Raw genomic sequence first — 14,389 nt, forward strand, 5'->3', positions numbered from 1 at the left:
TTCAAATAAACACATGATTCAGTAGTGCAAAAACCTGTGGTCTGGAAAAGCCAGGGCTGCTACAAAGCAATACATAAAATGCATGGGGCAGAGCTGGAACAAGGGTATTGAGTCAGGCTAGAAAAGCAGAGATTATCTGTAGGCATTTAAATTACATCTGCCCATTCCTCCCCACCGCTAGCAGGTGAGCCATGCTCAGCCCCTTCGCAACACACCTGGGCTACACTTGGCCAGGAAGCAGAAGTTCCAAGGTCTTTCACGTCGCATGTCTCATGCACATGTCTCATGCACTGAGAGGTGCAGTGATTTTAATCCAGCAGTTAGTACCTGGTTTTCCAAGAAGCGACGGACTTTGTAAAGGTCTGGATAATAGTCATTTCGGACTACAATCTGCAACCAGCGGATACGGATTTCTGCATTCATGGAGTCCAGCTGAGAGGAGTAACATTCCGAGAGCTTTTTTATCACCTCTGAAGAAAGCACATACACAGAGAAAGAACTATGACTATTTTGTCAATTTTGAGGGTCATCAGATAATAACAATTCATAAAATCACAGAAGCATAGAATCTGTTGGGCTGAGAAAGACTTTTGAAGATCACCTATTTCAATCTCTCTGCCATGGCCCAGGACATCAACCTGACTTTACGTGAATTATAAAGTCAACCAGAGGTGGGATCTTTAGAATTCAATCAATTATTCCAGGGATAATTTTCTACTACCCTGGTAAGAGTACTCACCATGTGGCAGTGGTGATCCATCCAGCAATCTGTCCAGGAAAAGCACAGTTTGGAACGTTCTCCATTTAGTGAGGTCAACACTGCTGGCAGCAGCAACAGAGTCCAGAGGCTCTGTGGTCCAGAGTTTGAAGAGTGTCTCCACTGGTCTGGTCAGACTGGATCCCTGAGATAAGTCTGGCTCAGCTAACGGAGGTCCTGTAGCATTGAGCCAACGTTCAAACTCCAGTCCTGGAATGAGGAGCACCAAAAATGTGGAGCAGGGAGTTCTGCAGGTGGCTTGGCTGCCTCAAAGTTCAGGACCAGTTCTAGCACAGTTAAGAGAGGTTCTAACAACAGCAACCAATAGTTATAGTGATACAACAGTCTTAGCAGCCTCATTGGGATGGAACAGCTTATGGAACACCTGGAAGACTGCCAGCAACACCTCTCCAAACCTCACTGTGAATTTTCTAGAGCTCAACAGTATATTAAGTACAAGAAACACATGTGCTCTTAAGGCAGCCAAGCTGACAAGTACTTATGTTCAAATTATGCTCTAATATTTGCGTGTCTGACAAATATGGAGAAAACCCACTTTATAAAAAAAAAAGGAGGTGAGAGGGCTAACTAAACTTCTCCTCCCAACCAGTAAACCCAAGCAATTTATATTTATTTATGCAACTAGCAAAAAAAAAAGTTTCACAAGCAGCAGAGCCTGTTTTCCAGCAGAGCTCTTCCTCTTGACCTTTTACCACCTCTGTACTTTCCTAAGCCTTGGCAATGCTTCCTGTTTCACACCATCTACACTAAACCCATCTTCTGCATCCCCTGAATATTAGCCAGGCAAAAATTAGCAAACTTGGTGGTTAACTCATTAGCCTACCAGTGGACCAAATAAAACACAGAACTGCTGAGCTCATGCTGCAGCTTTTCCCACAGTAAACGCTCTCATCTACACCTCTTCACAGGCAGTTTCCTCTCCACAAAGCCTGCAAGCACACAGTATGCTTAAGAGCTGTACTCTGCCAGTCTGGTTTAAACTGACCAATGACCTCAACTGCTACTCATAGGGATGGACACATGGCAGGATAACATGAGTCTCCTTTCTTTAAGAAAGTGAGATAAATAAGCACCTGGTAAGCCACAGACCTTCGACAAATCCACCAACAGCTATAAACAGGCAATATAAGGGAAAGTGAAACATACTGGAAGAGATTTTATATGTATGGGTAGGATCTAGGGGAAGTTACAGCTCCCAAAACATGTTTTCTGTTATTAAAATAGATGAAATTCCAAAGTGTGTTCACCTTTTCCCTGCATTTAAGCATGTGTAAATCTCACAAGCATTGATCACTGTCTGCAGAGTGAAAGGTGAGTTAATGAGAAAGTTAACCAAGGAACACTCAGCTAATTAATGCCAAAATTGTCAGCAATTTCAGAGGTTCTCATTCCCCAACATAGAGGCAGTAACCACAAATTCTGTCAAGAACACCTGGCTGCTGCCAAAATATTTTGTTTGCCTTAGCATTTCCCTGTGCATCCTTCAAGCCAGGCACAAAATTTATCATCCAGGTTTTCTACAGTGTTCACAGTTAACTTAGTAAATCTCCTACCTGCTTTGCTCTCAACACATTGCTCTTTCAGCTCTGGAAAAAAATTCAGGAAGGAATCAAGAAGATCTTGAGCCACAACACTGGTAAATTTATACTTCTCAATGTAGGCCTAAAATAGTGAAACGTTCAAATTATGATTAGGAGCAACACAGCTTCCTTTTGATGTAGAACCACTGCATTCCACAACAGTAACAACAACAAAGTACAAACATAAAAATAGGAACAATTATTTGAAGCTTTAAAAAAAAAAAAGAAAAATAGCCTCCCTCCTCAGCCAGTTACATAAAGAAGCAACATAACAAGAAAAAAAAAAAAAAAAAGAGTAGCTGCAAATACATTGACAGCAGAGTATCATTTCATTTTCCTTTTCCAAAACAAGGCAGTTGCTGACAATTTTCTACAGGTTTTGCAAGAGTGCTTCCAGGCACTGACCTGCCTCAATAAAGTAACCCATACCCTTTGTCACCCTGGTTAAAAAAACCCAAGTTAACACTTCCTAGTAGTGAATCAAGTCACATCTTTCCAGTCACAGGCAAACTGTGCTGGAACAGCTTTCAAATTACTTGGAGCACAGAACAAGAGATAACAAAAATATATTACTACTCTATATCTAGCACTTCATAATCTCAGAAATCTTGTAGAAAGATTCATGTAGGTTGACAGACAGGCCCAAAACATTCCTCCAACTCTGACACACTTTTATTCAACTTTACCCTTAACAATTAGCCACAGTGAAAGAATCTGGAGAAAAAACTCAAACAACAAAAAAAAAAATCAGCTCTAAATATCAAGAAATCACATATTTACACTCACTCTTAGGAAGGAGTCAAAGTGTCTGGGGTCACCACAGAGCTGGGACAAGTAGTAAACAAAGCAGTAGCCTTTCTCATAGGTGAAGAGGTTCATTAAATTACTAGGATTTACACCTGAAAGAAGACAGCATGATAAGACACTAATGAGGAGAGTGATTTCCATCCCTTCTGAGTTATACAGACCCCTTAGAGATCACCAAGGTGAGACACAGTGACTTATTAAAACCTAAGCTTGTCATCATCACATTTAAGTTATGCAGTAAATTAAACAGATGCAGTCTAAAGACACAGCCTGAAAAATAGTAATTTTTTTTGTCAGTCATTGTAAGGTAAGTAGTAATTCCCAATGCAATAAGTCACTTCAAACTAGAGGTCACTGAAAACAGATCTGGAACTGGAAAACAAATCGTGTTTTTATTTGTCAGTGCCAGATTCTGGGAATCACCATACCACAAATTTTCAAAGATATCAATATAAGGTAATCACCACTTGCTCCTTTTTTGAGGCTTCCAACACATGCTTTTCCATTCCACTTGACTCCAAATTTGACTCTACTTACATTTTAGGTTGTTTTAAATATCATCTAGGTAGAAGACTGCTTCACCCACCCAACTGTGCCCACAGAGCTACAGAACTCTGGTTCTATCTAGGAGATTGGTAAATCTGGAGTGCAGTCATGCATCTGGCTCAGGGAGTAACCAAACAGCCTCTGCACAGCTCTACTTAGAGCAAGTACATGTTTATCCGCATGCTAAATACATACATACATGCTAAATACATACGTAGTTCTTACAAGAACACATAAATAGAGGAACTTTGAATAGCAGAGGATTTTATGTTTCCAAATACTTCCATTTTAAAATACTTCATTTTACATACCCAGAATTTTAAACCTACATAGCTTTCAAGGCAGTTTTTCACATTCTTTCTAATCAGTAAGTCTGCTCTTACATAGAACAGTATCTGTAAAGATGAGTTATCCAACCTTGAAAAAAGCTTGAAAGCAAAGCTTCCTTACCTAGTTTTAGACTGGTTTACAAACCAGTACTTTTTTTTCCTCCCCACAAAGAATATGTAAATATTAGCCATTTTTTATCAATATTCCATCATGAATATACAGAGGTGTATAATTTTGTGTAGAGCAGCCTCAGCTAAAAGCAATACCTGGCTCCAGTTTAACCTGAAGCTTGCTGACCGGGTTGTCCTCTCCAAGGAGCTTCATCTGTCTGTGGAGAGCATCGAGGCGGAATGCAGTCTCCAAACATGTGAAGGCAGCTCCTACACCAGAAAGTAACTTGTTAGTTGTTGGAAAATAATCAGCAAAACCTGATCTGTGCAGGACTGGCACAGGGACAAAATAAAAGCTGCTGCATATATAAAAGATAGAACAGTGAGACAGAATCACAGTAATGTAATGACAGAGAAACCTGAGTGCAGAACATCCTTGTAATTAGTAATGGAAGTCAGAGCTTAACCCAGTATATTTACTCACTCTGATCATGCATCAGGCTGCACTGAAAAACAAAACAGCATGAAAACTATGCTAAAGTTTACATCGTTGACATAGTCTCATCAGTTCTTGCAAGATAAAGAGAGCAGCACCGAAAAAAATATTGTACAGGTAACTTTCAGAGAGTAACCAAGTGCTACAAAAACGTACAGTCACTGGTAAAATAGTAGACACAATTCCATACTCAGTGCCAAGGATATTACTAAGCAAATGTCACCTCTTGAGTGGAAAAAGAAAAAAATTTGATTTGATTATTGTATTATAGTTCCCCTGTGTATTTTTTAAGCTTTATTTATCATCCTACCTGTTTTTTGCCCTAAGTATTTCACCTTCTTCTCATTACACTTTTTACAGTTGTGACTGGGTAAGCTACTCTTCTCCCTAACTGCAATGTAGAGCATTCCATGCTTTCAAACCAAACTAGCTGTATTACACTGCCAAGTCAAGAGATTTTTTTCCTGTGTCCTCGCAGACATTAGAAGCTACAGAAAATGGATTTTCATATTCAGAAGATACTTAACATCCATAACTATTAACATTTTAGCCTTCTTTGCTGAGTTTTTAACCTGAAGATAGGATTTATTACATAGGTACATCCTCAGTCTCGATGTAACACCCAAATCCTAGGTAGCCAAATGTGAATTAAGAACCAGGATGTATTTGGAAAACAGGAGAACCTGTATGAGCAGAGAAAAGACATTGATCTGCTTCCTAGGGGAAAGCAAGAACTAGGATAACTAGTGTTAAGGGCAATTACTTCAAGCTACAGAGATAAGAATTAAGCAAGATCCAAGAGGAGTGGTAGTCAGTGGACTCAAATTTCTCTAAACAATACCATTGCAAAGTTGCCTGTGATGCCTGCAAAGAAGATACTCCAGAAATTACGTCAGAAATTGTAAGATTTAGATCAGAGGTTTGTCTTGGAAACAAAATAGAATGGAGAAAGAGCTTACTGAAAAATTGCACAGGGAAAGACGTTTCTTAGTTTCCCAGCAAATGCTTCTTGAAACAACCAGTTCTAGAGACCACACCAAAATCAGCAGGGATTTGTTCTATGTTGGATGGAACAGACTACAATGATGAAGAGGTTAATATCTGCTGACCTACTCACATCACTGCCATATATAATGTGACTTAGGACAGCACTACCCACTGAGAATTACTCAACATAAAACAGCTTTCAAAGACACATAATATGCATTGTAACATCTCCATAGATGCTCGGAGCACTTCTTTTCCTAACTTGTCATAGTTCATGTCCAAAAACAATATACATGAATAAAAACAAATGCTTTATTCTAAACATTTTTGCTGCCAAGATTTCTAGGAACTTTTCTAAGACTGTTTGCAATGGATGCGTGAGAAAACACATGGAACTGGTATTTAAGAACATAACAGGGCAAACTAGAAAAGCATACGTTCCCATTAGCCACTTCAATAACAAACCAATTACACTTAAAAGCAAGAGGAATAATTTACTACTTATATATTATAAAGTCAGCACCATAAAACTGACCTGTGAAATTCACTGATGCAAGCAAAGGCAGGGCTTAGCTCATGATCCTGCAGGAAGCCTCCAGCACATAAACAGCTACATAAATCTGTACATTTCTTTTCGTGCTACTGTCATAATTCTTTTTAACAGTAGGTAGCTACTAACTGATCAGAATTAAAAGGACACTTGTTCAGAGAACAGTTATTTTACAAGGTAACTGTGAAAAGATTTCTTACATCTTTCTCTGAAGCATCCTCTGCTCACCTTGCTCTGACATATCAGCACCTGCCTGGTACCCAACAGTAATTCCAAGTCCCCACAACATTGTGCTAACACACCTCACTCAAAGCCCCTGGTACCATATCAGGTATTGAGCCCACCAAAGCCAAGATAATGTCAAACTCTGAGTATGCAAGATGTTCAACACAAAGTTTGGGGCTGTGTGTGGGTGTGTGTTCCAGAAATAAAACAAAACCTAACCGAAAGCCAGCTCCCTACAGACTTCTGAGCTTCCAAGGCAAATACTCTAAGCAGGCAACTCTGAGTTGCGTTAAGAAGGGGCACATGAGAAGTTTCTGCAGCTGTACCGTAGGTCTCAGTGGTGATCCGGCGCTGCGCGTAGGTGGCCAGGCCCTCGCTCAGCCACATCTCCTCCCACGTGGCGTTGGTGACTGCGTTCCCAAACCAGCTGTGGGCAACTTCATGAATGACGTCAATGATCAAAAACTCATCGCTCTCCAGAATGGAAGAGATGATGAAGGTCAGGCATGGGTTTTCCATGGCAACAATAGGGAAGGATGGAGGAAGAAAAACAATGTCATATCTAAAATTAAGGAGAGAAGAAAGAAGAAAGGAGAAAGGAGAAAGGAAATTAGTAAATTGCAGCTAGAAGATATACAGTAACATTTTCTTCTTTCAGAAGACACAGTAACATTTTTCTTTCTTTAGGGGGTGCTCTTCTGAGACCTTCTTGTGACTTCAGGAACAAATGCTCTAGACCAGTGGTGCCTGATTCTTCTGAGCAGAGGATCACAATTTCTTTTCTTGAACCTGCTTATGTTTGGACATAAAGACCTGAGTGTCTTTTGATATGCAGCGGATGCAGCACATTCCAGAAACATTGTTCTCCCTTCACACACACAAACTCATCACAAGTTGTCTGTCTGGGAGCCACAAAAACTGTTTACACTATAAACAGTAGTGCAACAGTGTTGAGTCCCCTGAGGCTCCCAGGAAAGAGAGAGGCTAGGAAGCTGTCCATGAACAAACTGATTTCCTGTACATGCACTGTCAGCAAAATAACTTTAATCTGTCTGCTTCAGAACACAACAGTAATACTTGCTTTGTTTTCTAAATTTCTTTACCAGTGATCAGCACTGGCACACTGGGCCATGTTCTCAGATTATTTCAAGCAATATTTTTAGTCAACAACAAGGTGACCCTCCTGCTTACCTTTAGCAAAGAATATTGGTAACCGTTTTCTCCCATCCAAAGACTGAAAGTATTTTCTCAAAACCACTCTTTTATAATCCATAGTCAAGCTATTCAAGAACTATTATTGTTGGTTTGGGGGACTTGGACTCTCAATAAGTCTGTACTGAGATTTCCAGTATTCTCAGGCATGCCACAACAAATGCAGAAATAAATGAGATAAATAAAACAACCATACATTTTAAATGGTGTCCACACAGTGCTGGATTTACATCACAAAACACTATAGTATGAAAAACCCTCAATCCTCAGGAAAGATCGACTATTTAGAAACCTCCAGTTCTGCCTTGCAAACCAGCTAAAACACCTCCACGGTCCTCCCTGACACTTGTGGAGACAAAACTCCAGAGTCTGTTGTCAACTATTATAATGCTGCCAGTGGAAATGCCAGTTTGCCCTGCAATAGGGAGAAAGTATGATCATTTCTCAATGCTGTTTTATTTTGTTCCCACTGCACATTCCTGATGTGACTAAACTCACCTTCCCCATATATAGGGGCCATACAGACTCTCTGCAGCAGTCAACCAGCGTTCAACAATGCCAGAAAGCTTGCTGATGGCTGTTGGCAGCAGGCAAGGCTCTGCCCACACTCTGCTCCTGTCAGAAAACAGAAAACATCAGGTGATACTTCAGCAAACTGAATTATCTCTTAGAAAAAAAAAAAATAGCCTGACTGCTTACCACAATTCCATGTACGGTAATAGAGCAAGGAGCCCTCCCATCAGACCCAGGCCCTCCTAGACTAATGCTCCATGGAACATGGCAAGAGGTAACCAAAATTCCCTTCAACAAGGCAATGAGAAAGCAGCTGTAATGACTTCAGGGGACAGTAGGCAACATTTATGAAAGAGGAACCTTGCCAGGGCAGTGCCATGAATTTCTTTATACCCAACTACACCTCAAACTCTCTCTGTGCTCACATGAACCCAACTGTTCCCTTATCAGTGGCTCAACATCTTTGCTACTTTACAGTATGAAGCACTGTACAGAGACATAAAATGCAGAATGAATTCACTGCAAATCTTACCTTGGACCTATGTCTGCATGTATGAGGTCTCCAGCCACCAGGGCCACTAGGTAGGCAGGAACTGGATATTCCATATAAAATTGATATACACCTTCCTCTTCTAGGTAGGAGCTTTGGGTGGCACTCATCAACACCTGTATGCCTGCTGGAGCCTGGAAGACCAACATCATACACATCAACTCACCAGATAATCACAGCTGAATGACTGAACCACAGATCTCTGGTTCATTTTCATCTAGGTCTGATGATGTACATTAAAAACAATCATTTACATAACACAAAATGTAAGATTTCTGTGAGGTTTTTATACCACAATCTGCCCAATCCATGAAAGCATACCAATCAAAGATATTACTCCTCCTATGTGCCAGCTGCCCCAAAAGCACCCACATATTGAATTACTTCATCTGTACAAAATGCAACATTATTTGATGCTGATTTCAAAAGGCTTCAGGTTTTTTCTTTCAAAAACTAGTACAATACAATTGAGTATTATCATCACTATTGGAAGGGACCAGACAAATTCTCTCTCATATTTTCATTTCACAATGACTCTTTCAGCATTGAGTACAAGGAAGGCAAGACCCAACCATGGTAGGCAACAGAGTTACTTTTGTGGCACTATCCTGATTCTGGCCCAAGAACCAGAATTGGACCTAAAAAGTTCAGTATTCTTTATAACAGTGAATCAGTATTTTTATCAGGTGCAAACCACTAATGTAAACTAGTGTAAACCACATGATGTCACTATGCTTTCACAGGTTAACAGCAACTAAGAGCTCCATGAACCATTCACAGCCATCCTTTACCTTGACAGTAGCTGAGTAGGTGCATTTCACTGCAGGGGTGTCAAAGCAGGGGAAGAAGGAGCGGTTACACACCGAGTGTCCCTGTGTGAAGACAAAGGGCTTGGCATTGCCATATGTCAGCTCTGGATCCAGCCACCAGATCTGTTGAAACACAATGGGAAGAGGTGAGGGAAATGGACAACATGACAAGGATGAACTGCCAAAAACAAAACGTGAAATCAAGGGGATTGTGGGGGAGAAGCACCAACTCAGCTGCTTAGCTCCCCAGATGAACACCTGGCACAGGACACATTTCCATCTCTAACAATACATCTTTCTACTCCAGTTTATTTGCTGGGAATGCTCAGAAAAACTTCTTACTGTCTGAACACTGAGTGGTGACAGGCAACATAGTGACTTCCAGCCACTCACTATTTCTGTTGTATCAATTTGCTTGGTTAATAACAAGTCCCTAACAAACATCCACACAATCTTCTCAAAGGGAAGAACCTTCTTCTCTGGATATCTCCATGTTTATAACTCAGTATGAACAGGAATAGAAGGGATCAGGTAACATAAGCTGAAAAGAAAACAACCCAAAACAAACCCAAATCCACAAACCAAAAATCCCTGAAGCTGAACAGTGTACACAACATTATCTGTGACCCTGACACTGCCCTCCTGGCTGAAGCATCAAACATTTTGACACTATGCAAAAAAGTCGGTATATGCAAGAAACATCTGGTCAAGGACACTGGAGGCCCCTTTTTACAGAATGGATAAGGAGATTCTGGGTGGTCACAAAAGAAAAGCCAACAAAACACACCACCGAGCACGTCAATTTTCAGTACCAAACAGCAAATAAATCACTAGTCAGACCCTCAGCAAATAATTAGAACAGATTAAGAATAATAAGAAAAAGACCAATTATTTGCCTTTTGGTCTTGCTGTTTCAAAAGTTCCCTGCTTCCAACTTTGAAGTGTAGGAGCAATTTTAAATAAGGATTTCCTTGTAATCCTAGAACTCTGGAGCTGAACTTTGATGGAAAATATCAAATATTGTGAAATTTGCAATAAAATTGGAACCACTGGGAGTCTTGGAAACAGTGAAGCACATGGAATAAAACTTCTGAGTCTGCTGAATTCTTAGATCAAAGCAACCAATAAATCTGAGATCAGGGAACAGCAGTTAGTGCAAATACTAGTTCAGTTCTGGTCCTCAAGGGAAAGCAGCAAAACACAGAAGAGAAGACTGGGTACTAAGTCTGCTCACGTTTTAACAGCATATTACAACTCTGTCTCCTAATTAACTATTGGAAGTTGAAGTTTTCTCTCTCTCTTTCTGTCCTATAAGGTTACTTTTCGATACCTCCTTCCCTTGCCTTTAGATCTTTTTCCTCAGGTGCTAGTGTGCTCCCCTCCCAAAACAGACACTACAGCAGCACCCCCAGGGATCACTGAAAGGTGAGGACAGGAAACACACAGTCAGCAGCTTTCAGGTATTCCCATGGAGTCTCACACTTCTGCTGGCAAATGTTTGGGGTTTTTTAGGTGGAAGGCACTACAAAATTAAAAACCTATATCTAGAAGTAAAATTAATCTCTTGAAATTTGTTTTAAGATTACCCTCTTCTATTTCAAGCCTGCAGGGCCAGAAACAAGCTTAAAGCAGGACTTCTGAGGAGCCCTGTCTGTTCACATCCATGTGCTGCATTTCAGTGTAGCACTGCCCACAGTGGATCACAGCCCAGGGGCACCTACATAGCTACAGATTTCCACTACATTTCTCATGGATACCTGCTTTTCATAGCAATGAATATCATTTCTGCAATGCCACGTTACGGAACTGGAGACAGCTGGTCCAGAAGGCATTTGGAGACGTATGTCTCATTACACACCAATAACTAGTAACTTCTACCCACAACACACATTTATAAAAAAAGGAAGATGCTGTATTTTAATACAGGGCAGTAGTTTTCTAACGATCCAGGGAAATCAAATTTCAAAGATCTGCCCCAATGCCTTTTAAAAACACTCCTCTGACCTTTGTGCTTGTATCACAAAATCTGACTTCCAATCTGTATCGCTGACCCTGCTGAAGAGACTCATCTTCTAAACAGTTTCCTTTGCTTTTTCAGAGACAGAAGAGGCTAACAAAGAAAACAGAGAGATAAGGCACCACCACACCTAAGTTGCAACACTTGAGTAGGAAGGAAAAAGGGCTGACAGATGATGTCTTTACAGCAGAGAAGTATGGGGAAGTTCTCCCTGAGCAGTGCAGGAAGGAAAAGTAAGTGGGAAGGGAAGGGGAATCAAGAGTTGATTCTTGTTTACAAGAAACTCCATAAATTAAGGACAACTTCTTTTCAACCAGTCCTGCTTTATTTGACATTTGGTTGAAGTTAAGTGAAGCACCAGCCCCACAAGCCAAGAAAGAAAACATTTGCAGAGGATGAAGTATTTTTTTCCCCTGTTTTCTAATGTCTGAAGCTACATGGCAAGCCTCTGTCTCTCTTTCCAGACGCACTTGGAACAATGATGAAAGTTATCCTGAAACAATATAAATAGATCTGTAATATAAATAGACCAGGCTATGCTGCTGGACAGAGGCAGGGCTATGGGCTGGGGAAAATGAGTATAAGCAGCATCCCAGAAAGGAGTGCAAGGCACGGGGTGCTGCTGGGGCGGATGGTGGAGCATAAGGGACAGAGCAGTATTTGGGGCTGTATCATCTACTCCACATCCCAATCCCTCCTGCACTTCCCCTTGGGAAATACACGACATCATCATCATGCTCTTCATTTTTATCTAGCTTTTCATGTATACAGGAAAGCTGTTTCACACATTAAAGCTGTTCTGTGGTGCATTTCAATTAAGAAGACCTACTGCATGATTCCTCTGCTGAACAAAGGCTTTGGGCAGCCCAGGCTTTCCCCTGCCCACATACTGCAAAGAAGCTCACACTTTATAAGGCACCTGCCAAGAGCATAACTTTTATTGACTTAGATCATAATCTTTTGCCCAAATCTGGCAAATGACAAAGGCAATTAGCTAAGCCTCTTTTAATTTTAAACCTCTCCATGTTTCTACATGCATTATTGATGAAGGTCGAAGGAAGAGCTGCAAAGCCACAGCTTCTGTTCTAGGCAAACAAGCTGCTCTATCTGATGACAAAGTAAACAAAACACCTGAGATGCAGAGCACGTGACAGGAGCAAGGCACACCTGGAAAGCAAGTCATTCTGTGGGGACTAAGGAATCAAGACAAATCTAAGGAATTACGGGGAAGCTCCTTGCACTGCAAAGAGGGCTGTCCTTTCTGCTAAATCCTTAAGATAAGGAAATGTTATAATTTTTTTGTACCAGAACCCAGAGGAGGATTTGCATTTAAGGAAAGAAAATAGCACTGGTGCTAAGATGCACACTGCCAAATCAGAGGAATGATACAGTGGGCAAGAGACAGGTGTAGATTTTTTTCTCTAGGGAAGGAAAAAAGAAAATATCACACAAGAGTACTGCCAAGAAGTAAGAGATGGGGAGAAGAATGAGGGGAAGAACAGGATTACTGTCCCTGACACACCTGATCACTGTGTGCCTTCAGCCCACACCAGGAGAGATACATAATGATTGTGACAGCCTTGCCTCTGATGGAAACTGGTGATGTACTGAGCATATGGTTTCCTAACAGCACAGAGAGCTGGAATGCTCTGTGAAAGGCAGATTTAATCTCTCAGCTGTCTCTCAATGTCCATCAAACAACCAAAGATCTTGGCTTCTTCCTCCACACGAGAAATAATGGGACAGTCAAATAACATGTCCAGATGGCTCAAAGCAAATATATCAAGACAACAGGTTTATTTTAAACACTACTATCTCTGCTGCTGATCTTACTGCCAACACATTCACACTGCACTGTAACATGCAGTCATTGTTTTATGGGTCCCACAAGTATGCTAAAGGTCCCACAGAAAATAAACCCTGACCTAAGGAGAATAAATTCCTAGAATGGCCAAAGAAAATAGAACTTTTAGAAGAGAGAGGTCTGACACTGTAAATCTGTGCCTCACTGACAGAAAAGGGACTGCCAGAATATTTACAAGACGTGAGTATAAACCCGTTGACCCTTATACGGATATGGGTTACTCATCCCTGTTAAAGTGCAGTGCTGGGCCAAAAGACAGCAATGAGAGAGAGCACTACAACAGCACCAAACCACTTTGGATCCAAACAAAATACTTCAGTGTGCTGAACATGAAGGGCTACAACAGGTGCTACTCAAGGACAAATATTTTGCCAGCCAAAACCTACAATAGAGAGTGAGCAAACATGGTAGGATTTGTGTCAGTGAGCATGCCTGCTTCTGCTTTCCAGTATCACTAGGGAAGGACAGTGCATGTCCCCAGTGCTGTGACCATCAATAATTTTGACATGAGCCCTTGCAGCTTCATTCCAGCTGAAGCAGGACACGCTGTTAAAGGTACAATAAAGACTTCAAAAAACAGTACAAAGAATAAGTAGTTAACCTCTGATCCATGGGGAGCAAGACAACAGAGGGAATGGAAGAAATGTCCTCCTCCAGCATCCACACAGGACTGCGTGCGGGGCCAAAAAGACAACACATTAATACAGGTGAGAATAAATGAACATCACATCAATCAGTGCCCTGAACCTTTCGGTGGTTTTCACATTCCCAAAGCCAGATCAGTATTCTAATGATAGTGAGATCATTTCTCCATAGATTCAGCAGGACAGGCTGCCTCTTTGGCAACAGGGCTGGCAAAACGCAGGGGAAAGCACAGGCTGGCTTAAAATAAAACAATTTGTTCAAGAGGAGGAAAGCACATTATCGTGTACTTTGGGAGGCGTGGCTCAGCCAGACCAGAGAACAATTACAGAGCACACAGCAATGCCAAATTAGCTTTAAAGCCTTCTCACCA

At 41.1% G+C, this 14,389-nt stretch overlaps 1 protein-coding gene across 8 annotated transcripts in view; it reads right to left on the reverse strand.

Moving 5' to 3' along the window:
- The window catches only part of ABCC5 (ATP binding cassette subfamily C member 5), a 69,926-nt gene that overhangs the window by 4,751 nt on the left and 50,786 nt on the right, over window positions 1-14,389 (reverse strand). For 7 of the 8 annotated variants that reach the window (XM_058843450.1, XM_058843449.1, XM_058843451.1 and 4 more), the window contains 9 exons: window positions 9,476-9,616; window positions 8,667-8,818; window positions 8,120-8,236; window positions 6,736-6,971; window positions 4,308-4,421; window positions 3,145-3,257; window positions 2,332-2,440; window positions 740-967; window positions 328-470 (listed from right to left, as the gene is read on the reverse strand). In XM_058843450.1, the coding sequence (XP_058699433.1) occupies window positions 328-470; window positions 740-967; window positions 2,332-2,440; window positions 3,145-3,257; window positions 4,308-4,421; window positions 6,736-6,971; window positions 8,120-8,236; window positions 8,667-8,818; window positions 9,476-9,616 (1,353 nt within the window). Of the gene's footprint in view, window positions 1-215; window positions 471-739; window positions 968-2,331; window positions 2,441-3,144; window positions 3,258-4,307; window positions 4,422-6,735; window positions 6,972-8,119; window positions 8,237-8,666; window positions 8,819-9,475; window positions 9,617-14,389 lie in introns of all 8 variants that reach the window. The other variant, XR_009278080.1, reaches the window with a different exon arrangement.

Source organism: Poecile atricapillus, chromosome 8, assembly GCF_030490865.1.
Source record: "Poecile atricapillus isolate bPoeAtr1 chromosome 8, bPoeAtr1.hap1, whole genome shotgun sequence".
Taxonomy (NCBI): domain Eukaryota; kingdom Metazoa; phylum Chordata; class Aves; order Passeriformes; family Paridae; genus Poecile; species Poecile atricapillus.